The 23,675-nt window shown below is 43.2% G+C and overlaps 1 protein-coding gene across 1 annotated transcript in view; it reads right to left on the bottom strand.

The window, feature by feature from the left end:
• Nucleotides 1-23,417, bottom strand: part of PLBD1 (phospholipase B domain containing 1) — a 60,183-nt gene extending 36,766 nt beyond the window's left edge. The window contains exons 1-2 of the mRNA XM_069489890.1: nt 23,030-23,417; nt 8,271-8,490 (exon numbers count right to left, since the gene is read on the bottom strand). Coding sequence (XP_069345991.1) covers nt 8,271-8,490; nt 23,030-23,147 — 338 coding nt within the window. The 5' untranslated portion in view covers nt 23,148-23,417. The remainder of the gene's footprint in view (nt 1-8,270; nt 8,491-23,029) is intronic.
• Between the last annotated feature and the right edge of the window lie 258 nt (nt 23,418-23,675).

Genomic DNA, 23,675 nt, shown 5'->3' on the forward strand with positions numbered 1-23,675 from the left:
GGGCCCCCTGTACCCTCTGGACTGAATGTTTACCTAAAGCCCTAGTTCTGGTTTTTATTTGATGTTTTTTACTGATCTAGGGAGTTCAGAATTGGAAGCAATACTAGATTCTAAAAGTGGAATTTTGACTCCCTATACTGTGGAACTTTAAATATCCTTTAGTAGTTTCCAGAACTGAAACTAATAAACTGAGAATAGAGTTTTACTGCTAGTTAGGTAAAGATTAAAATCCTTTGAAATCTTTTATTTTATGGTCCTTGAACTTATAGACTTTACCCCATGAGAGTTTTTCCTTCAAATTATTTGTATATGTGTATATATATATATATATATTTTAATTGAATCATTGCATTTAGCTTTTGCTTACATATTTTTATGCTACCGTATACCTTTTCTCTCATTAATTTGGTCACTTTTTCCTTTCTACCACCTCTAAAAATGTGAGTGAGGACAGCAACAAAGCTAGACAGGTATGTGGGTGACAAGGAAGGGACCCTCTGCCCTGGCCTCATACTTCAGGTGAGTGAAGTGCAGAAACCCCAGGTGGGCTTGAGGATTCGACTTAGTTGCTCAGAGGGGCAACAACCTTATAGCTCCCACTCCGACAGTGCCTGGGGAAGTGGAGACGGCACCTGTACCGTCTGGGCTCATAAGCCAAATGTAACACCCCTGCACACTGCAGTGAATTTCAGGAGCAGCAAGTGTCTCTCATGTGGCCCAGGGTGGAGTAAGTAGGCACCGAGGGCCCAGGGACCTGCCGGAGGCAGAGGACTCACATTTGTGATGAATATCACAACCTCAGGTGGCAGTGATTATACAGATGGAGACCAGGGAGGCCACGCACGTCTCATCAGATGTCTGATGGGGAAACACCCAAGCCAAAGACTAAATGAGATTGTTCCACTTTGGTGGATGCCGGAGGAGGAGGACACAAGACACCATTAATTGAACATCTCCCCGCCCTCCAAGATGCCCCAGTACCACTGGCCCATTCTGGGAAAAAGCGGTTGGAGGAAGGGTGGGACACTCTGAGTTGACTCAGTTTAAATGGTGCATGATTTTGTTTCTGTAGAAATAACTATTCTACCATCTGCCATGAGGAGGAATGGGCTCTTAAAATTAAAATGAGTTATATGAAAATAAAGTGGTTTTTTTTTTTTGAAAAACAAATTGTGGGTTATTGATTTACAATGCCCACTCAGGCAAGAAAACAAAGAAATGCATCATTTTTACCCAAAGTCCCTATCACTGCACCATGTCTAGCTCCATCCAGAGTTCCAGATCCCCCCAATTTTTCAGTCTATTTCAAGATAGAACAGTGGATTCCAACTGGAACCACGCTGGACCCAGGCCACTACACTTCCGTGTGGTGGAGCAATGTAATGTAACATTAAAGAATACAGGCTTTGAATTCTGAGTTCAAAGCCTAACTCTACTCCTTCCAGGCTAGATGACCAAAAGCAAGATTCCTAATTTCTCCATGCCTCTGAATTCTCATCAAACAGAGACAACACTAGCATCTGCTATATGGGTGTCTTAGGTTTCATTTCAACTCCCGTGATGTAAATTTCCTCCCAAGCTGGCTGGAACTTTGCTCACCTTCACATCTTCAACATACCTTCATATGTTGAGAATCATGAAGATACATGTACACCCATCTTTTCCTGAATCTTTTACATTATGTCAATATCCCATCATTTAGCACTTGTCATGTACTGTCTCCTGCTCTTTTCTGTTTGGACTGCCTGAGTCAGACACCATACTGGGCTCCTGTAGTGTTCCCTATAGTGATGAATCCATTTGTGTGTGTGTGTGTGTGTGTGTGTGTGTGTGCAAACTCTCTAGCTAGACAGTCTGCTTTCCAAGCCTGGCTCCTACTTACCAGCTTTGTGACTTTCAGTTAGTTACTTAACTTCTCTGTGCCCAAGTTTTCACATTAATATTATGAGGATAATCATGATACCTACCTCACAGTGTTGTGGATTAAATAACTTGCCATATGTAAAATATTTTGAACAATATCTGGTACACTGTAAATGCTATGTAAGTGCCACTTATCATCATCATCATCAATCATATTTCATCATTATTTTGTGGTCTATTTTAAGTTCCAAATAATTACTAGTTGATAGGTCATTTAATATTTTTGAGGGTGAGGCTGTGTCTTACTTATCTTTGTTTTGCCCGTGGCCTTGACCTGGAAACATATTCAGTTTCTAACATCAAAAGGAGCAAGTTGGGAGTGTGGAGGAGATGCTGGAGGTATTTCTTGGTGGTTGCCCAAACACAAAAGAGATACAGACTTTGACTACTCTCTCTAATCTGCCATAGTTCTTGCTAGAAACTCTTTTCATCATAGTCTTAGCAACTGTTGTCTGAACATATTAAAAGGAGTCCCCTTTGAAGAATGTACTTGGGAACTATCCTCTCTACCTTTCTTCCTACCCTCTCTCAGCAGCTGCTCAGCAACCAAGGGACCGGCCACTTCATTAAAAACTAGAGCAGATCAGGTCTCCACTGCCGCATCGCCATTCTTTCCAGAAAGGTTTCATGCCTTGTTTTATTAAAAATCAATCCATGACTATTTATCAGCTTTTACATCATAAATGAGACATCAGAAACTGAATTTGCAATTCTTAGGGAGCCGCCCCATAGAGTTAACAAACAAAGGAAGAAGCTCCAATTTAGCCAAGGTTGCTATGACCATGCTGCATTGCATGGAAATATGTACCTCAGACTTCTGATTCATCTCTAATAGAATTGGAACAACAACAGATTCCATTAAGCCTAATAAGCATGTAATTAAGTAACTGCTGGGGACAAAGCACTGTGCCAGACGTCTGGGGTACGTGAAGATGAATAAGAGAGGGACTCTGAGCTCAGGGTACTAACAGATGGTGGAGGGGAGAGATGAGCTCTAATCCAGTGGGAATAGAATCATAAAAAGCTTTATCAAGAAGACAGTATCTGAGATGGTCTTGGAGGATTTGCAATTTTTCAATAGGTGGAGATGGAAGAGGCAACATCTGGCTCCCAGGAATCATGGTTCTAAGAGATGCTAGGAAGGAAGGGGCTGTGTGAAAGGTCTGGTAAAAGAAGCCACTCTGCACTCAGTCTGGGCCACCTGGGGACAAAGGGGTATCACAGCAAGGCTCAGGGAACCATCTGAGGGGAGTGTTTCCATGGTAATGTCAACATCCTGCAGTGAGTGGTTCTGGGGGAGGGCACGGCGAAGAAGAGAGAGAAAGGAAGAGAGGGTGAGGGAAGGCAGGACAGTGAGAAGCCCTGAATATATCTAGTGCCCACTCCAAGCTGTGGCCCCAGCAGTATTGCAGATGGTGAGATAGTTCTGCAGGGGCAGCCACAGGTGATGACCTCGAGTGTCAGGATAAACTATAAACGGCTGGGCCCAGGACCCAACTGCTATCTGGGGAGCATGGTAAAAGTTCAAGAAAGCCAAAAAAAAAAAAAAAATTACTGAATACTTCAAAGGAAATACCTCTGAGGATTTGAGGATATTTCTTTGCATGTTTTTTATGCTTGGGATCTCAAATCAAAGTTGCTATCCTAAGTTGCTAGGAGTAAATGATATCGTCCAAGTGGTCAAACTCATCTCCTTTATTTGAGTAGCTGAGAATCTCAGTTGTTCATCCCATAATGTCTATCCTCAGCACACCTCCTCCCTGGAAGGTGAAGGAGATAGAAGGACACCTTTTTCAATGTGGTCACGTGGCAAAAGGTGGCAGCCCTAAACCTCTCCCTGCTTTTGGCAGCTGCATGAGCATCTTTGCCAGCTGAGGGGAAAATGACGAAAAGTTCTTTCTTTTGGCATCTGGTGCAAACTCAGCTTCCCAGCCCAGGCTCAGACGCCCCTGCTTTAAGGCTGTGTCTCCGTATGAAGGATCGAACCTTGCAAAGCAACCCCAAGGAACAGTCCCCAGCAGTATGTGTTTTAAGTTGATAAATGATGTTTGCATGTGAGGAAGCTATTGCTTCTCAGACAATTGCCCACGGGTAGCCGAAAAACAAACAAAGAACACCTAGCCTGTGGGCGGTATTCCTTCTCCACTACTGATTTGCAGCTATCGTTACAGCTTCTAGATGGTTGACATTTTAAAGTCTCTTGTTTTTTTTTTTTTTTTTTTTTTTTTTGAGACAGAGTCTCACTCTCTTGCCCGGGCTAGAGTGAGTGCCGTGGCGTCAGTCTAGCTCACAGCAACCTCAAACTCCTGGGCTTAAGCGATCCTACTGCCTCAGCCTCCCGAGTAGCTGGGACTACAGACATGCGCCACCATGCCCGGCTAATTTTTTGTATATATATATTTTAGTTGTCCATATAATTTCTTTCTATTTTTAGTAGAGACGGGGTCTCACTCTTGCTCAGGCTGGTCTCGAACTCCTGACCTCGAGCGATCCACCCGCCTCGGCCTCCCAGAGTGCTAGGATTACAGGCGTGAGCCACCGCGCCCGGCCTAAAGTCTCTTGTTGATACCTTGCTTCGAGGGAGCCATGCCGCCTCTCACTGCTTGGTGGAGACAGCGTACGGTGGGCTGTGCAGCTGTGGTGCTGATGCAGCAGTTCTCGGTGATGCCTTTGGTCTAGGAGTCACAATCCCAGGAATCCTTCCAGAATCTCTTCTGTTCTGTCTCTGTCGGAGTTCTTGCCCCTGGAAGCCCAGCTGGAAGCCCAGCTTGTCTACTCCATTTAGCATATTCCTTTCTTCAAAATAAACTCTTGGGATCAAAATGTGTAATGGGCCTTCATCTCCTGGGCCACATCAGGAGAAGAGGAAAGAAACAGGCCCTCGTCCCCAACCCATCACCACGAGGCTATTTTAAGCATGCTTGGTCATTGGTGGTTCATTCCACTATTCCCAGCTTTCAGCTAGGCACAGCGCAGGCCCTATAAATGCATGCTGACTCAGAAATTCCCCTCCTATATTTGATTTTTCAGTAATGCAATTAGAATGACAGCCTCTGAAAAGCGGCTTATGGGAAAGGCTCTTCTAAAGATAGTTTTGATTGTAATTCTTCCTCCTCCTCCTCTCTATTCTCTTCTCCTTCCTCCCACCCTCCCCTTCTTTTTCTCCCCCCACTCCTCCTCCTTTTACATAAATGCTGCCTCTCTTTTCCACCCACCCCCTTCAGTTCTTTACCATCCCCCTTCTTGCTCACCAGCACCTGCTCCTGGGCAATGAGCTATATCGAAGTCTCTGCACAGCAGAGGTCCTCTCAGACTCCTGGTACCACATGCATGGGAAGCCCGCCCTTGAGAAGGTTGGGGGAATTACCGCAGTCACAAATACAGGCAGAGGTGAACAGAGAGGTCATCTTTCAAATTCAAAAAGCCTCTGTGCACTCTATGCTTGGAGTAGAGGAGCACTGTTGAAAAGGGCCTCCATCCAAACCCTCTGCTGGCTCAACCGGAGCCTCCACTCCTGGCTCATTGTAAATGCAACTTATTGCAGACTCAGGGCCTTTTGTCAGTACTCTGTTCTGTTACATTCCACCCACAGTGACTTTATCCCTCTTCCCAGCCTGGCAAATGGCTCTCATCTCTCAGGCACAGACTCATGACTCACGTCTTCCACAAAGCCTTCTTTGACTGTTCTGGCCACTGGGGAACTCCCCTCTCTTGGACTCTGTCGTATTTAATACTTATGGCTAAAGAACTCTTTTGAAGTTGTTCTCTGCAGTGAAGATGCTGCCAAGGGTGGCCCAACTTTTCCTTAAGGATCCAGTAGTAGACTGAGATGCCTAGACCTTCTCTCCCTCACTCTTGATCATTCACCTACGCTGCCACTGGGCTGAAGGGAAGATTCAAATCCTCAAAACATGGGTCACAATTTGTAGGAAGTGTTTTGGGTTTGTTTTTTTTTTAATCTTCAAAGGCTGTCTTGTACATGTCAAATTTTCTTTTGAAAGGCCATGGCAGAAAGGCAAATTAAGCAAGAAAACAGTTACTAAATAGTAGCTGAGCATTTTTTTTTTAAGAAACAAAATTTAATTTGTACTCTAATACAAAAGAATTTTTAAAAGTTATTAATAGAATGGCTTCTTTTTCTATGGATTTTTCTGGTAAGTGGATAAAGTTGCTCAAAGATAGGTCAATACTTTATATAAAAAATGAAAGTGAAATGATGAAGCCACCTTCAAAGTGGCTGCTATGCAATGTTAAAATTTATTTTTTTCTGAGACATAAGACCATCAGAAGTGCCAGCTTCGCCAGCTCTCTCAAACTCCACGGGTCTCCCGAATAGCAATACCAACAGAAACGTCCAAGGAAGACGTGATCATCCTCAGAACATTCTCACAGATTAGAGCTGCTCCCTCCAAATCGCAGTTTCCCTTCATAACCCATCATATATGTCACTTAGGAGTTAATCTGGTCTATATTCACACAAATTTGGTTTGAATTACTTCTCTAGACTTGCAACTCAATGTCAATAACCCAATCAGAACTCAGTGGATCCTTGCTAGCCTAGGCCTGAGGAAAGGGGAAAAGAAAAACAAAATAAAACAAAGAAAAAAAAACAAAACCTCAGTGGATACGGAAGATTTGGAGAAGTTCAGATTTTCACATGTGTAATATGGTTTTAAGCACGTTCTAAAAATCTTATTTAGTTTAGGAAGTTTTATACATCTCTGAATAGTATGCTGTTAAGGAGATTTGTATGGTAGAGTAACAAAAATTGGGTATAAAAATAAAAACATAAATTTGTAGTTTGAATAAAAGAAGAGCAAGGTTTTTAAAATTTTTTTTTTTATTTTTAGAGATGGGGTCTCGCTCTTGATCAGGCTGGTCTCGAACTCCTGAGCTCAAGCGATCCTCCCGCCTCGGCCTCCCAGAGTGCTAGGATTACAGGCGTGAGCCACCGCGCCTGGCCTGAGCAGGGCTTTTTGTTATGGCAAGAGGCCCATTCGCCCTTCTGTGGTGAATGTATCCTGCTCTTATTCTGTAAACCTATATCTTGCTCTTGCTCTGTAAACCTATCTTGTCCTTCCTCAATAAACTTCGTTTCAGGCTTGCAAAAAAAAAAAAAAAAAAGAGCAGCCTGAGCCCGACAACTAGCCATTCCACATCTGATACAATCTGTAACACTCAGACATAGATTAAGATCAACACCTCACTTACTATGACTAAGGCAGTAACAGCCCAAATAAGGTTTGGTTAAACTGCACTCAACAATCTAGGTCACGGAGAATAAGAGAAGCAAGCCAAGTCATCAAGACACTTTTTATACCAAAGGATGGGTGAGGCTTGGCTAAATGAGTTGCAACTTTATTTTCATTAAAGAGCTTTTGTCTAAAAAGCATGTATCGTGATTGCATTATTATTAATTATATCCTTATTTATTTTTATAAGACAAGGCAAGAACACCAGAATCAAAAATAATAGAAATGGAAGAAACATTTATATTAGACTCCTTGAAATTTCAATTTAAAATCTCTTTGTAGCTCATGCCTGTAATCCCAGCACTTTGGGAGGCTGAGTTGAGAGAATCACTTGAGGCCAAGAGTTTGAGACCAGCCTTATCAACATAGTGAGACCCCATCTCTACAAAAAATAGAAAAATTAGCCAGGTGGGGTGGTGCACACCTGTAGTCCCAGCTACTTGGGAGGCTGAGGCAGGAGGATTGCCTGAGCCCAAGAGTTTGAGGTTGCTGTGAGCTATGATGATGCCACTGCACTCCAACTTGGGTGACAAAGTGAGACCCTGTCTCAAAAAAAAAAAAAAAACTTTGCCTACATGGAAGTATTGTTTTAAGATGATTAGAAATAAATGTTCTTACATTTTGCTTTCTACCAGATAAGAAATGACTAATAGGATGAAATAACTTCACTGTCTTTTAAAATAGTTTCATGAAAAGATGGGCACAGTGGCATGCGCCTCCAGTCCCAGCTACTTGGGAGGTTGAGGAAGGAGGATTTCTTGAGCCCAGGAATTTGAGACTAGCCTGGGCAACATAGCGAGACTCTGTCTCAAAAAACAAAAGAAAACAAAATAAATCAAAAAAGTTTCATAGGAAGGAAAGATTTTAAAAAGTTAAGTGTCATGAGAATTGAAGAGTGCTGCACCTGAGTTTATACCGTCTAGGCAGGTACTGATTATGGGAAGAAATGAAATTCTGTTAAGGTCTCTATCACATGCAAAGGACCTCAGCTACTTTTCAGCTCTAACATGTGATGCCGGAAGACAAGAGTCACTGCTGGATGAGGAAAGTATGGGGGTTGTCTGGCAATAGCTCTACCAAGACTGGTGTACTTACGGGGCAGTGAGGTAACCTTCCAAAAAGCCAGCCACAAACATGATGACCTCATTGCTCAGGGCCTGAGCACCATACCCAGCTCGGATCTCCAGGATGCCCCAGCCTGTGGTTTTCACAGAGTTGTTGTAAAAGCCATAGGCATCCCCATTCTTGTCCATTATGTTTTTGACTTGTACTGTCTTCTCAGCAGGCATCCAGTACGCGGTTGCATAGTAGACTCCTGGAAGAAAAGGGAAGAATGATAGAAGGCTATTCAGCTGGGTTGCTGCTGGTGCATTTTTTCTATGTAAATGACAATTCCAACACATTTGCCTTTAAAGATTTCCATTCAACTGGAATTGGGAAAGCTGCCATTGTAGTTTACCTTCATTCCAAATGGGGGGAAACTAGAGCCTCCATCAAGGCAGATGAGCCCAGAGCACAAAGAACCAGGTGAAAGGTAGAGGTGTAGTTATAGCACCGTAGAGATGGGCCTAACAGCTTCATTCTTAGAGGGTGGGATTCTGGGTAGGGCTGGAGCTGGACCTCTTAATTCAGACAAGGATAGGTTCTTGCCCCTACTTAGCAACTTCTTCCATTCCGCTCAGCAATTGGACCAACCATTCTCAACCTCCTTATCCTTTATCTCCTGCCCAATTCTTCATACATGACTTCACAGAAAAAAGTAGAAGCGGCCACCTGTGACCCCTCAAGGTCTTGATAATTTCGTGGATCCAGCCCCACAAACCCTGTACTCATCAAGGCCATCTCTCCTTTCTGTCACCTCAACCCTTTGACCCACGCTCAGTACCTCACCCCTCTCACCTTCTTTAGGAACTTTGTTCCACCCTATAACTTCTTGCTCCTGTACCCTAAAGCAGTGATCCCCAACCTTTTTGGCACCAGGGACCGGTTTCATGGAAGACAGTTTTTTCATGGAGAGGGTAGGGAGGCAGAGCTCAGGTGGTGATGCGAGTGATGGGGAGCGGCTGGAGCGGCTGTAAATACAGACGAAGCTTCACTCACTCGCTCACCTCCTGCTGCGTGGCCTGGTTCCTAAGTTTCTTGGGATACAATTTTTCCATAGATGGGGGGGTGGCAGGGGTGAGGGGAGAGGCAGAACTCAGGTGGTGATGTGAGGTCTGGTGCTTGACAGGCTGCGGACTGGTACTGGCCCACAGCCCCGGGGGGGGGGGTTGGTGACCACAGCCCCAAGGTGGGCTCACGCTCTCTCTCTCTCCCTCCCCCCTCTGCAGTGGCTCCTTTCCTTTTAGCATAGCTAACATGTTCCACTGTCTCACAGCTAAAAACCAACCAACTGCAGAAGCCATCTGGGTCCTGTGGCCCGATGTAGCTATTGTTGGAAACTGTCACTCCCTTTGTGAAACTACTACAAAGTTGATAGAGTGTCTGTGCTGTGTCAGGGACTGTGCCACGTACCAGTGACAGAGCTGTGAGCAGGAGGGTGCAATTCCAGGCCTCATCGTCTGGGAAGAGGAGTGCAAGGAAATCCTCAAGTCCTAGTGTAACGTCAACTTCTGAAAGCATCAGACCCTGGTGACCCTTTATTCTTAAAGCTCTTTCCTCCCACGGCACCTGGGACACCACTGTCTCTGGAACCTCCTTTGCTGCCCTTGTCCTCATCCTCCCCACAGATTCCTCTTCACCCTGTGTGCCCCACAGCACGCCGGATGGCACCGTCTGGACGATTCTCACATTCCCTCCCTCCCCATCCTCCCTCTTCTGCCTCTGTCTCCGTGATCTTCCAACCTGAAACCTGAGTCCACCCCGGCCTCCTCTCTCTCCCTCCCGACTCACATTTAATCAAAACCTCTTAAATATCTCTCCCTCCAGTCTGCGCCTCTTTATCTCGACACTTCTATGCTAGTTGAGGTAACACAACTACCTTAACTATAGAAGAGGCCTCTTTCAAGGGTCCTCTGACCTTTAATCCATTCTTCATTCTCTGCCAGAGTAACTTTTCCAAAAGGCAAACTGATTTTGTTAGCTTGCCTCCTGAAAGTCCTTAATGGCTTGTATTTCCTATAAAAAAGAGTTCTTCAGCTCACCCTCTTGGCCTCCATGACCTGGTTTCTACCTACCCAGTCAGCTTCCTCACCCCCACCTCACACGCTTTATGATCCAGAAACCATCACATACAGCTCGCAACCTGCCAGAACCCAGTCAACACCTCTGACTTTGCATATGCTATTTCTTCTGTCTGAGACATTTTTCTCTCTTGTTAGCCACCCAGCAACCTCAAAATTGCTATTGAGGACTCAGGAAGCAGCATCCCTTTTGTAGCAGTTGATTTTCCCTGTGAGCTCAGTGTACTTTGTATGCACATCTTCTCTGCACCTTGTCACGTTGTACTGTAACGTACACTCCTTGAGGTCAGAGACTTTTTCCTCAGCACTTGGTGTAGTGCCTGGCCCATAACAGATACTCAATAAACATTTGTGAAAGGAAGAGAGACTTAGGAAGGAAGAGAGAGAGAAAAAAGGAAATAAGAAATGGAAAAGGAAACAGTATATAGAGCATTTTTTTCTCTGTCTGAGAAACCATTGCAAATGTGCTCTAGTTAAAGACAAACTGTACATTCATGCTGGCCATTAAAGAGGAAGGAGGAGGCCAGAATGACTCTCGGGTTCTAGGTTGAGACTCAGTGGATGGATGTTGTATCATTCAGCAAGAGAGGCAGCAGTTGGGGAATAGGTCTGGGAGGGAATACAAGTCTAATTTTAGACATACTGAGTTTTTAGTAGTTAACAGACTAGAAAGTTCAGATGAAATATTTATATAGGATTATCTGTTGGCAACATTCAAAACTGAACCAACATTTTGTTTTTTGGTATTAATTTTGTCTGTCAAATAATCACTAAAAGTATAATCTTAACACTACAACACCATGGTACCTTGACCCAGGGGTCTCAGTGATAGGCTGAGACTTGGTCAGGCTCAGAAACTAATCCTGGGCCGGGCGCGGTGGCTCACGCCTGTAATCCTAGCACTCTGGGAGGCTGATCACATGAGGTCAGGAGTTTGAGACCAGCCTGAGCAAGAGCAAGAGCAAGACCCCATCTCTACTAAAATAGAAAAAACTAGCTGGGTGTGGTGGCATGCACCTGTCGTCCCAGCTACTCAGGAGGCTGAGGCAGGAGGATCACTTGAGCCCAGGAGTTTGAGGTTTCTGTGAGCTAGGCCGACACCACGGCACTCTAGCCTGGGCAACAGAGTAAGACTCTGTCTCTAAATAAATAGATAGACAGATAAATAAATAAATAAATGAATAAATTGACTTAGAATATATTTTATTTAATAAGTTAAAATTCTTTTGGCACACTATTCAATGAGAAACTTCTTTCAAAAAAAAAAAAACAACTACCTTATATTTGACATTTAATGCTCGGGTCTCTGCTCTGTGTATACGATATACTGAGTACAGTACGGTGTCCAAGATGCCCTGTGTGAGTAGACACGTGCGCTCCTTTCAGGAGTGGGTACTGATTCCAGACTACAGATGCCTATTATAAGTTAGGCTTCTGAGCTTGCAATCAGATTGAATGTATGAAGAGCGAAATACAATCAAAACCTTATTTTTATACTTAGAACTGAACACCTCCCCGGCCATGTGAGAGCTGTACAGTGTGTAAATCTGCCTTTATCTTGGATCAATTGGTACAGTATTTTTGCAACTGTGGGACCTACTTTTTTGTTCAGTAGTTTGAACTATATATAAGCCGTACAATCTGTAAAATTCTTATAGAAGAAATATTCAGCTGTGAAAACTGGTTAAATAAACTAATATTTATTAATACAAAAAAACAAACAAAAACTAATCTTGACTACAACCCTTAAAGAATGATCCTGAGTAGGTCTAAGTCAATTTACTTCTGAGTAAAATCATGACATAGTGACAGCCTTTCTTTAACAATGGTTAAGTGGATGTAAAGACATCAATAAACATAGGGAGGTGCTGAATACTTTACCTATAAACTTCAGGTGACAGATAATTGTTTCATTGTTAATGAAACCAATCTGCCACAATTTGACAACTGTGGGCAGGATCTGTAGAAACCTCAGCGAAGACAATAAATGTGTGCTCCAAATTGATTTTTGACCACAAATGCCATTGTCTGAGCCCTTCCTCAGCTTTTCTCACACATTCCCTTCCCTCCTCCCCTCCAGTGAGCTGCAGGGCAATGAGGAAGCACCGCTGGCCGAATACAAGGTTGCCATAAAGAGCTGTGCAGGGGGAGGGTGGTAAACAGGAACCATAAAAAAGAAAAAAGCAAAGTGGGTAAACCTTGTGCATTTCTTCTCTTTCAGTTCTAGCCACAAAGCATGATCTTAGCTTTGTCCCCTTCTTTAAAACCTTGGTATTTTTTCACCCCAAGCACCCTGGCCTTCCTCCCCCTGCCCCCTTCCACTCTAGCAACCCCTTTTTGCTGTAAACCTGGGCTTGCTGGAGCAATCTAAGTACTATACTCAAGTGCTGTGTCTTCACTGCTCCTAATACTACCCAATTTCCTGACCACAAAACTAAACTTCTACAAATGTATGCCTTTTGACATTAGTGTACCTCCATGCATGAAAACACCTTTACCCAGGCCTCAAGAGAATTCGGTGCTAAAAATTCACTGCTAACAGTTTAGCATATGCTTTGAGAATGAAGCCAAAATCTGAGTTTTCACTCTGCCCCCAACGATGTCCTCCATTCCTCAGTGTTTTCTCCATGTTTCAACTCTTTCTGGTTTTTCCCGGTATCCATGTTATTTTCTGATTTTCTTAAATCCTTTAATAGTTTAAGTCATTATACTTTTCTGTTTTTTCTTTCTTTCTTTTTTTTGTTTGCACACTAAGCAAGTGGATGTAATTTTCTAATTTTTAAAAACATCGCCATGGGCTGAGTGCAGTGGCTCATGCCTGTAATCCTAGCACTCTGGGAGGCCAAGACAGGAGGATCACTTGAGCTCAGGAGTTCAAGACCAGCCTGACCAAGAGCGAGACCCTGTCTCTACCAAAAATAGAAAAATTAGCTGGGCATGGTGGCACATGCCTGTAGTCTCAGTTACTCAGGAGGCTGAGGCAGGAGGATCGCTTGAGCCCAGGAGTTTGAGGCTGCAGTGAGCTAGGCTGACACCATGGCACTCTAGCCCAGTCAACAGAGCAAGACTCTGTCTCAAAACAAAACAAAACAAACAAACAAAAAATCTCCACGTTGGGAGGTGGATGGTGTGAAAGGTATAAGAATGAAAAGGGAGAAAAATAGTACATAACACGAATCCTAACCTAGTTTCATACAAGCTTGGTGAGAGCAAGGACCATGTGTGTGTACCACTCCATATACTGGGAGTGTGTACCTGACAAAATCATGTTTCTGTGATGAATCTAGGTTAATTGTGTGTGTTCTTTAAATGAAGGGAAGTTTATCAGAGCATTTACCATGGAAGTTAGTCCTACATAACTCAAGTAATTGTATCTCCAGGCGTGAGTAAGAGGCCTACAGGACGGTTCAGATTCTCAGTTTAAGTCCATCCAGTGCACGGAGCAAGTGCCATTTGTTGACACTTTTTTTAGGGTTGTGAAAATGAAAAATCAGATTTAAACATTTTTAACAGCAATGTCCTCAAAATAAATGCACTTGATGAATATTTGTTGAATGAATGGGAATGTTCCCTTTATAAAAAGACTATTTTTCTTCTGTAAATAAAGATGGAAGATGCTGTATCATTTTTATATTTCTCTCTCTGTAAAAGCCCAAATACCCCAATTAAATTTATTTCCTTATGTACTCTAAATTTCAGTTGAAAGAAGTTCCTAACTCTATCTTAGAAAGAATTTATAAAATAGTCATAAGTGGCTTAAATCACTCCCTCCCATGTTTGGAACCTAATTTTCCTAACACCTCATTTATGAAAGAGTAAGCGGTTTTCAGCCTTGAGCAATGCAATGTTTGCATAATACATGCAGTAAGTCAGAGAGAGAATGAGAGAAAGAAATGTGAGAGAGAGAGCAGGCAAAAGATGTGAGAAAAATAGAAAAAAATTATCATTGAAACTTAATCTATTCAGATTGGGGTTAGCTAATAATTCCCTGATTCTGATCCTCAGATCATGTTTCTCTTTATGTCCACTGAGCTACTCTCTCTCTCTGTGGACCTTGGCATTCCACTTCCCTTCTTTGAAAGGGCTCTCAGCAAATTGATATTTGGGTTTTGGTATTTTCTAAGAAAATAACTGATTCATGACTGAAACAACCTCCAGGCAGCACAATTATAAGCAGGTGTTTTAGCCTTGGCTTTTTCTAGAGATCAGAGCCTAAGACTTGCTGAAAGGAGGATTATTTTGGAAGTGCTCCCAGGGAACAGGAGTGAGGGGCTGGGAGAGTGAAAGGAGGAAGAGGCAAAGCCAATTCAAGGTGCATTCTGAGCTCGTCTCTACTGTGGACACCAGGGTCGATACCACTGGGACCCTCTGAAGAGGTGTGTGAACAAGCCTCAGAAGTCTTCCCAGGGATGGGAGCCAGAGCAGATATTCCTGTCCTGTCTCCTGTCTTACATAGGTCAAAAGTTGCCCTATGAAGTGTTAACTCCCTCCCTCTCAGGTCTGCATGTGCTCCAGCTCTAAATGGCCGTGGTTTCAGAGATGCTCCAAGTGGAAAGCAAGAGTCCTGCAGTGTGCTGAGGGAAGGCACCTCAGGTCACGCCTGCGTGAAGCTAGAATAAAAGGCAGGTGAGAGGATGTAAGGTTGGATGCATAATGTGTCTGGCATATTAGCTAACTAGAAAGGGACACAGCTTTAAAAAATTGCTTCAAGGCAACAAAACACTAATGTAGAAAAATGATGGAGCTTTGCTGAGATCTGATCCCTTTCCTTCCCCCCTCAACCATGCCTGTTCCTCACTGCCAGCTGAAATCAAAGTTCCTGCCAAAAGTCCTATCAGCAGAAAGTCAACTTTGCCCCATTTTGGTTTGACACTCTTGGCTCAATCCTCATCCAGACCATTTATTAGTTATATACTTTTGTGTATGTGGTCCAATAAATTTGATTACAAGCTCCTTGAGAATGAGAGGTGGCATCTCGTATTCTTGTATCCATTCCCTTGGGCCTAGCACAATGCTTTATGGATTACATGGCCACTTAAATCCCAAACGTGCACACTGGCTGGGAAGGTCACACCTGGTGACAGACTTGTATCAAGTTCATAGTATATTAATTCTTGATTTCTGATTATGAATTAGAACTTTGGTATCTTAGGTTTGCAAATGACCTCAAAGAGAATGACACCGGTTTGAATAACTCAATACTACCTTATGCCAAAATTATTACTGCATGGGCAAGGCTGGTGGACACATTTCAGAGAAAGCCTGTCTCTTTCAGTGATTTGCTCATTCTGTTTTCAAATCTCTCAATCAAGAGACTTCCATAATTTTCTCTAGGAAGATTGTAACATGATATTTGTTAATTGTGTAAACACAGTGTGTCAAGTTTTACACTGAAATTTCCTCATAATTTCACTACCTCTATTTCATTTTTTACCACATTAAGTAAATTCCTGTTTTGCAGTAATACAAAGAAGCTACATAATAACATTTTAATAAATTTTCTGGCCATATTTTAAAGCTAAACTTTCAAAAGCTTATGAAGTATAAGTTACAGGAGCAACTGGGACCTACTCCATTAAACAAAAGAGATATGACTTAAATGCATAAAAAAACCTTAAAATGTTTAAGAAAGTAAATTCTTTGAGCTTCTTTCCATGATTAGTGCTGCTACCTCTTTTCTTCTTCTGTTTCAATAGTTAATGCTCTATCATTTGGAATCCAATAAGAGCAAAAGGTAACAAGTGACTACGTAAAACTAATGCCTGAAGAAGTCTGAAAACAAAAGTTTCTGTTCTGCATATCAGAACAAACTCCCAGGCTGGGCGCCGTGGCTCACGCCTGTAATCCTAGCACTCTGGGAGGCCAAGGCGGGAGGATCATTTGAGCTCAGGAGTTCGAGACCAGCCTGAGCAAGAGCGAGACCCCATCTCTACTAAAAAATAGAAAGAAATTAGCTGGACAACTAAAAATATACAGAAAAAATTAGCCGGGCATGGTGGCGCATGCCTGTAGTCCCAGCTACTCGGGAGGCTGAGGCAGAAAGATTGCTCGAGCCCAGGAGTTTGAGGTTGCTGTGAGCTAGGCTGACGCCATGGCACTCACTCTAGCCAGGGGGTGACAGAGCAGTACTCTGCCTCAAAAAAAAAAAAAAAAAAAAAAACCCAGAACAAACTCCCAGGATAAAGTCCACATGTTTCATAGTTTACATATTATGAAACTAAATCACCACGAAAATTCGCAAAAAAAAAATTTTTCTACCTCAATGTAAACACTAAAGTAGGATTCTTTTTTAATTTTATTCTAGAGGAAGATTTTTATCTCTGCTATCAGATTCATGCTTCCAGAAGGACGATAAAATGAAGTTTAATAATAAAGATAAATGGGGACTTCTTCTAAGAATTGTTCTGGAACTTATCTTGTGTACATTTTTTCCAACTGATAAAGGGCGTGCACAAGCAAGTGTTCAGTTTTACACAGAGCTCTAGCTGCTTTGGGATCTGAAACACCAAAGCAATGGGGATGAGCTGGAGGAAGATTTAACAAGGCTCTGTAAGAAAGAAGAGTGGGGAAATTCTAAAGGAGGTGCATAGTCGATTAAAAACTCATTTAGGAAAAAATAATCAAGGTGATTTCAGTCAGTCAGTTATAACTTAGGAAAGTGACCCAAGACACTTCTCACTGTTTGTTTTTTTTTTTTTTTTTTTTGTAGACAGAGTCTCACTCTGTTGCCCAGGCTAGAGTGAGTGCCATGGCGTCAGCCTAGCTCACAGCAACCTCAAACTCCTGGGCTCAAGCAATCCTCCTGCCTCAGCCTCCCGAGTAGCTGGGACTACAGGCATGCGCCACCATGCCCGGCTAATTTTTTCTATATATATATTTAGCTGTCTATATAATTTCTTTCTATTTTTAGTAGACATGGGGTCTCGCTCTTGCTCAGGCTGGTCTTGAACTCCTGAGCTCAAACGATCCGCCCACCTCGGCCTCCCAGAGTGCTAGGATTACAGGCATGAGCCACCGCGCCCAGCCCTCACTGTTTTTTGAAACACCTACTTAATGTGCTGGTGGTGTGTACCCAAATCCCTGAAACGCTGGGCCATGATTGAGGAAACATCCTACTTAGACAAGTTATTATTTCCAAGCACAGAAATTATCATCTGCAATCCTGCTGGCCTTATCAAGTATCCACCATGCCTTTCCCGAGGAAAGCAACTCCAACGGCCACTCGGTTATATAGCACTTACTTGCCACCTGCCAGGCTGTTCTTCACAATGACACTGTGAGATAGATACTATCATAATACCCATTTTACAGATGAAGAAACTGCGGCATAGAGAAATCAAATAACTGACTAAAGGTCACACAGTTAGGGTTGGAGCCAAGATGATAACACAGGCAGGGGGGTTCCAGGGGCTTTTCTGTTTCTAGAATTCTATGCTACCTTTCTAATACTATGCTTCCAAGAATGAAGAACTTTCATATAAAGAATAAGCATAAAGAGCAACTATGAGGCCCTCTCTCGAGTGAATTTAGAAATAAGGATGCCCTCAGAGCTAAAGGATCAACTGAGACTGGCCCCCAACCATAGGTCTGCCAAGTCACCTTACAGAGACTGAATAATTACCAGGACTGTAAACTCCTTGACAACCAGATGAAAGTATTAACCTATCTAGAGAGGAATCTGTTAGTGTCAAGTGGGCACCAGTGAGCCATGGAAATGTGGACAAGGCAGGGTCGGGGGCCGGCTGTGCCAGGCAAGCGCTGTCTAGTGGAGGGGCACCTGTGGGCTGACTGAAGTGCCCAGTACCTACTGGGAGACAGACCAATCAAACCTCCAGGCTGCAAACCCTTGATATTATCTACCCCATGTGGTTTGATTACAGTGAGAACGTGCTTGGGCCAGGCCACACAAATACCCAGTCTGCCTGACAGTTATATTTCTAACTAAACATTAACAACTAGTCTGGTGCATAGACTTGGGTGTGTATCAGGGTGAATCAGCTTCCTTGGAAGTGATCAGATCTGGGGCACGGGAAAGACTGAATTTCTAAAGCCTAGCCCTGCAAGACTGAGGACAGATTTTGAACCAGTGTTACCAAGGTACTTGCCACCTTATGAGGCTCTCAGCAGCCAATCCATTTCTCTCCCTAGTGACAACCTGACTTCGCTATACATACCACTTAGAAAAAATTACACGAGGACTCTAAAAAACAAATATCTTTTCAGTCTGGAGAGATAAAGGTAACACCATCATATGTCTGAAGTCTATAATAGCTTGAAAGATACGGCAAGGAAGAATGTGCAATTATGTGCCAATTTCTGGAATAATGAAACTATTATACAAGTAATCTTTAAAAATTAAAGAAGTTGTATGCATCTACAGTATTATGGTGATAAGAAACCTTTTTAAAAAAACTAAAGAAATACTAGCAAATCGAATCCAAGTACTTATCAAAAAAGTAATCCACCACGATCAAGTGGGCTTCATCCCCGAGATGCAGGGGTGGTTCAACATACGTAAATCTATAAATGTAATTTACCACATAAATAGAAGCAAAAACAAAAACCATATGATACTCTCATTAGATGCAGAAAAAGCATTTGACAAAATTCAACACCCTTTTATGATAAAAACGCTTAACAAAATAGGCATTGATGGAACCTACCTAAAAATGATACAAGCCATATACGACAAACCCACAGCCAACATCATACTGAATGGGGAAAAACTGAAAGCATTCCCACTTAGAACTGGAACCAGACAGGGCTGCCCATTGTCTCCATTACTTTTCAACATAGTATTGGAAGTCCTTGCGAGAGCTATCAGGCAAGAGAGCAGAATCAAGGGAGTCCAAATAGGGAAGGAAGAGATCAAACTCTCACTTTTTGCTGATGATATGATGTTATATCTGGAAAACCCCCAGGATTCAACCAAGAGACTCCTGGAATTGATTAACGAATACAGCAAAGTCTCAGGCTACAAAATTAATATACACAAATCAGAGGCATTTATATATGCCAATAACAGTCAATCGGAAAACCAAATTAAAGACTCAATACCCTTCAAAATAGCAACAAAGAAAATAAAATATCTAGGTATATATCTAACTAAAGAGGTAAAGGACCTCTATAAGGAAAACTATGAAACACTGAGAAAAGAAATAGCAGAACTTGCAAATAGATGGAAAAATATACCATGCTCGTGGATCGGAAGAATCAACATTGTTAAAATGTCTATACTACCCAAAGTGATCTACAGATTCAATGCAATCCCTATTAAATTACCAACATCATTCTTCACAGACATAGAGAAAATAATTATACACTTTGTATGGAATCAAAGAAGACCCCGTATAGCAAAAGCAATTTTAAGCAACAAAAACAAAATGGGAGGTATTAATTTGCCAGACCTCAAACTATACTACAAGGCCGTGGTTCTTAAAACAGCCTGGTATTGGCACAAGTGCAGGGACACAGATCAGTGGAACACAACAGAAAATCCAAATATAGAACCATCCTCATATAGTCACCTAATTTTCGACAAAGCGGGAAAGAATATACTCTGGGGACAAGAATCCCTATTCAACAAATGGTGCTGGGAGAATTGGTTAGCCACTTGTAGAAGACTGAAACAGGACCCACAGCTTTCACCTCTCACAAAAATCAAATCACGGTGGATAACAGACTTAAACCTTAGGCGTGATACAATCAGAATTCTAGAAGAAAATGTAGGAAAGACTCTTACAGACATTGGCCTAGGCAAAGAATTTATGAAGAAGACCCCCAAGGCAATCACAGCAGCAACAAAAATAAATGAATGGGACATGATTAAATTAAAAAGCTTCTGCACAGCCAAAGAAACAGTCCAGAGAATAAACAGACCACCTACAGAATGGGAAAAAATTTTTGCATACTACACATCAGATAAAGGACTGATAACAAGAATCTATTTAGAACTCAGGAAAATCAGCAAGAAAAAATCAAGCAACCCTATCAAAAAGTGGGCAAAGGACATGAATAGAAATTTTTCAAAAGAAGATATAAAAATGGCTAACAAACATATGAAAAAGTGTTCAACATCTCTAATCATCAGGGAAATGCAAATCAAAACCACAATGAGATATCACTTAACCCCAGTGAGAATGGCCTTTATCAAAAAAACCCAAAACAACACATGTTGGCGTGGGTGTGGAGAGACAGCAACACTAATACACTGCTGGTGGGACTGCAAACTAGTGCAACCCCTGTGGAAAGCATTATGGAGGTATCTTAAACAGATTCAAGTAGACCTGCCATTTGACCCAGCAATCCCATTACTGGGCATATACCCAAAGGAAAAAAGGTCATTCTGTAACAAAGGCACGTGTGCCCAAATGTTTATAGCAGCACAATTCACAATAGCAAAGATGTGGAAACAACCCAAATGCCCATCAATACATGATTGGATTAGTAAACTGTGGTATATGTATACCATGGAATACTACTCAGCTATAAGGAATGATGAAGATACAACATCTCTATGGTTCTCCTGGAGAGAGTTGGAACCCATTATATTAAGTGAAGTATCCCAAGAATGGAAAAACAAGCATCACATGTACTCACCAGAAAATTGGTTTCCTTGATCATCACCTAAATACAAATCTGGAAACGACACCAACTGGACATCAGACTGAGGTGGGGGGTGGGGGAGGGGATGGGTGTATGCCTACACAATGAGTGCATTGCGCACCGTTTGGGGAGTGGTAACACTTGAAGGTGCTGACTCGGGAAAGGGGGGGTGGGGAAAAAAATATGAAACTATTGTTTTTAACTTGCAAAAAAAAAAAAAAAACAATGTTGATTCTACCAATCCAAAAAAAAAAAAAAAAAAAAAAAACTAAAGAAGTGGTTTTTGGATACTTAGATGAATATTGGTGGATGTAAAGTTCATTCCAAGAGGATGAAAATGCAATCCCTTTATTGTTTATTGAATCCCTTTTAAGTTCAAAGTACTGAGCTGGGTAGTTCAGAGAACACATGACAAGCAAGAGGTAGCAAAGTCCCTGTTCCCTTCTCTCAAGTTGTCGGCAGTCTATTAGAAGGTTAAGACAAAGATCCAAAAAGCTGCCACAGAAAACATACTGATAAGGGTGGAACAAAGGAAACAGAAATCAAATCTGTTTGGAATAGTCAACGTGGCATCACCAGACATCCTTCATCCCTATGATAAGAAGCCTTTCCAGATTGCTGGACGTGGTGCAGTCGGGATTGCTTTGCAACAGAAATGTCCTCGCTTTCTGCCTTGGTTCCAGACTCTGCAGGTATGGAGTCAGCTTCCCGTTTGGGGAATTCAGTTTAAGATGCAGTTTCTTACAGGGTGGTATCTTCTTGAATAAACAAGCAATTCTTTGGAAAAACAACATCTCCAACCACCTCTAAAGTAATCTCAATAGTCCAAAAGAACAGAAAAGGAAGGAAGATTTCAGCCAGTGTTCCAGACACAAAAGACATTTGCATTTCCTGGACCCTCTCGCTCTTCTCCAGGTAGATCTGAATGAGCAGTCCCTCTGCACTAAAGGTAGGCACCGAGGCCACCTCCAGAGTTCAGGCAAAGAAGAGAATGTGCAGCGAAGTAGAGAGTCAGGAGCCTGTAGGTGCATCTGATCCCACAGGCTTGCACAGACTGGAAGGATTTAAGATTGCAGAGTGGTAAGTGGGCATTTAGGAAAGCAAAGCCCTTGAAATCTGGTGATTGTAGATACTAGCTGATGAAAGGTGGTGTAACAAGCATCTGTACACACATTTGAGAAGGAGCACCTTTCCCAAACCACACCCTATTCTTGCACAAGGTCAGCAGAGAAAAGGGATTAAGAAATAAAACAAAATTAATCCTCTCGTTACTTTTAAAGTCTTTTAAGTTCCTATAGTTCACAGTCTTGGCTTTACTCATTGGGAATGGAAGTGACTTTTTTTGCATAGGGTGCAGGTTTGCATCAATACCTGTAGGAATAAAACCTGGTTTTCCAAGAGGGGAGTGGTTGAGCAAACGCCTTCTGCCAGCCCAGCTCAGTCTTCACTTACTGTTTTACCTTTATGCAAATTACTGACTTCTTCCTAATCTAAATGTTCTCATCTGTAGAATGGGGATTACAATTCTATTTAGGATTATAGTGAGCATTTTATCCAAACACATAAACCCCTTCAGCACACTGCCTGGCACATATCAAGCTGACAATACGAGGCTGCAATAATTATTTTAAACCAAAGTCATTGTCGGTTTTCAAAAACAAAACAATTGGTAGCCCGGAATCATACATCCCAATGATCTACATGAATATATTTAGATGTCCTTTGGCTGGACTTTTTAGGACCAGCCGAAGCTCTGTGGGCCAAGAGTTGGTGCAGAAGTGAACTGATTTGTTGGCCAAGAACTCTGGCCAAAACTTTTTACGTTCGCAGCACACCCCATGTCCTTCTCAAGTGTCACCGCTGCGCTACCGCAGGGCTGGTGCCAGACTGGGCCAGTCTCCCGGCAGAAGCGCGTTCCTTGGCGTCCACCCAGAAACAAGACACCCGCTGGAAGTTAACTTGGCCGGGCTGGGGGCCGGGGCGGGCGCGCGCGCAGCGGGGCGCGGGCTGCCCGGGACCCCTCCCCGGCGTCCCCAGCCCCGGCGGCCGCGGGCGCGCACTGCTCACCTGCCGGGTTCCGCCGCGCCGCGGTGGCCAACAGCAGCGGCGGCAGCAGCAGGAGCAGCAGCAGCGGTGGTGGCAGCGACGGCAGCCCGAGTCGCCTGCCCGGCGTGTGGCGGGCCATAGCTCCGCGGCCGCGTCCTCCGCTCGGCAGCTGTTGCAAGAGCGGCTCTTGGGGCGGCAGCGGGGCTCCGCGTCTCGGAGATTGGGGCGTCCTTAAATTTCCTCTCTCATTAGCCCTGCCTGTCTGGGGCCTTTAGGGGCGAGGAAGCTTCACGTGGCCTTGGGAACAACCTTCCTCCTACTGGGCCCCGTCTGGGAAAGGCGGATCCTTTCGGTCTGACCCTCTAGCAACCTGTGGGCCGGGCGGGGAAAGTTCCCCAGCTGCACTTCTGCGAAATGCAGAGACTGCCGGCAGCTTTCTGTAGACTCCTTGGGCAGTTTTGCGGGCTAAGGCTTGAACGAATCGAATCAGTTCACATCAACACCATTAGCCTCTGCCTCCAGAGTCGTCCAGTCCTTGGTCACAGCGCTTGAGGCACCGAGAGCAATGGTGAAATGCATGCCCGTGTCTACACGCAGCTCCGAGTCGGGGGAGATCTTGCGATCCCTCAGGGATGGTGATTACTGCCCCTCCGTCCCAGGCTGTTTA

This window comes from Eulemur rufifrons, chromosome 16, assembly GCF_041146395.1.
Source record: "Eulemur rufifrons isolate Redbay chromosome 16, OSU_ERuf_1, whole genome shotgun sequence".
In the NCBI taxonomy this organism is placed as follows: domain Eukaryota; kingdom Metazoa; phylum Chordata; class Mammalia; order Primates; family Lemuridae; genus Eulemur; species Eulemur rufifrons.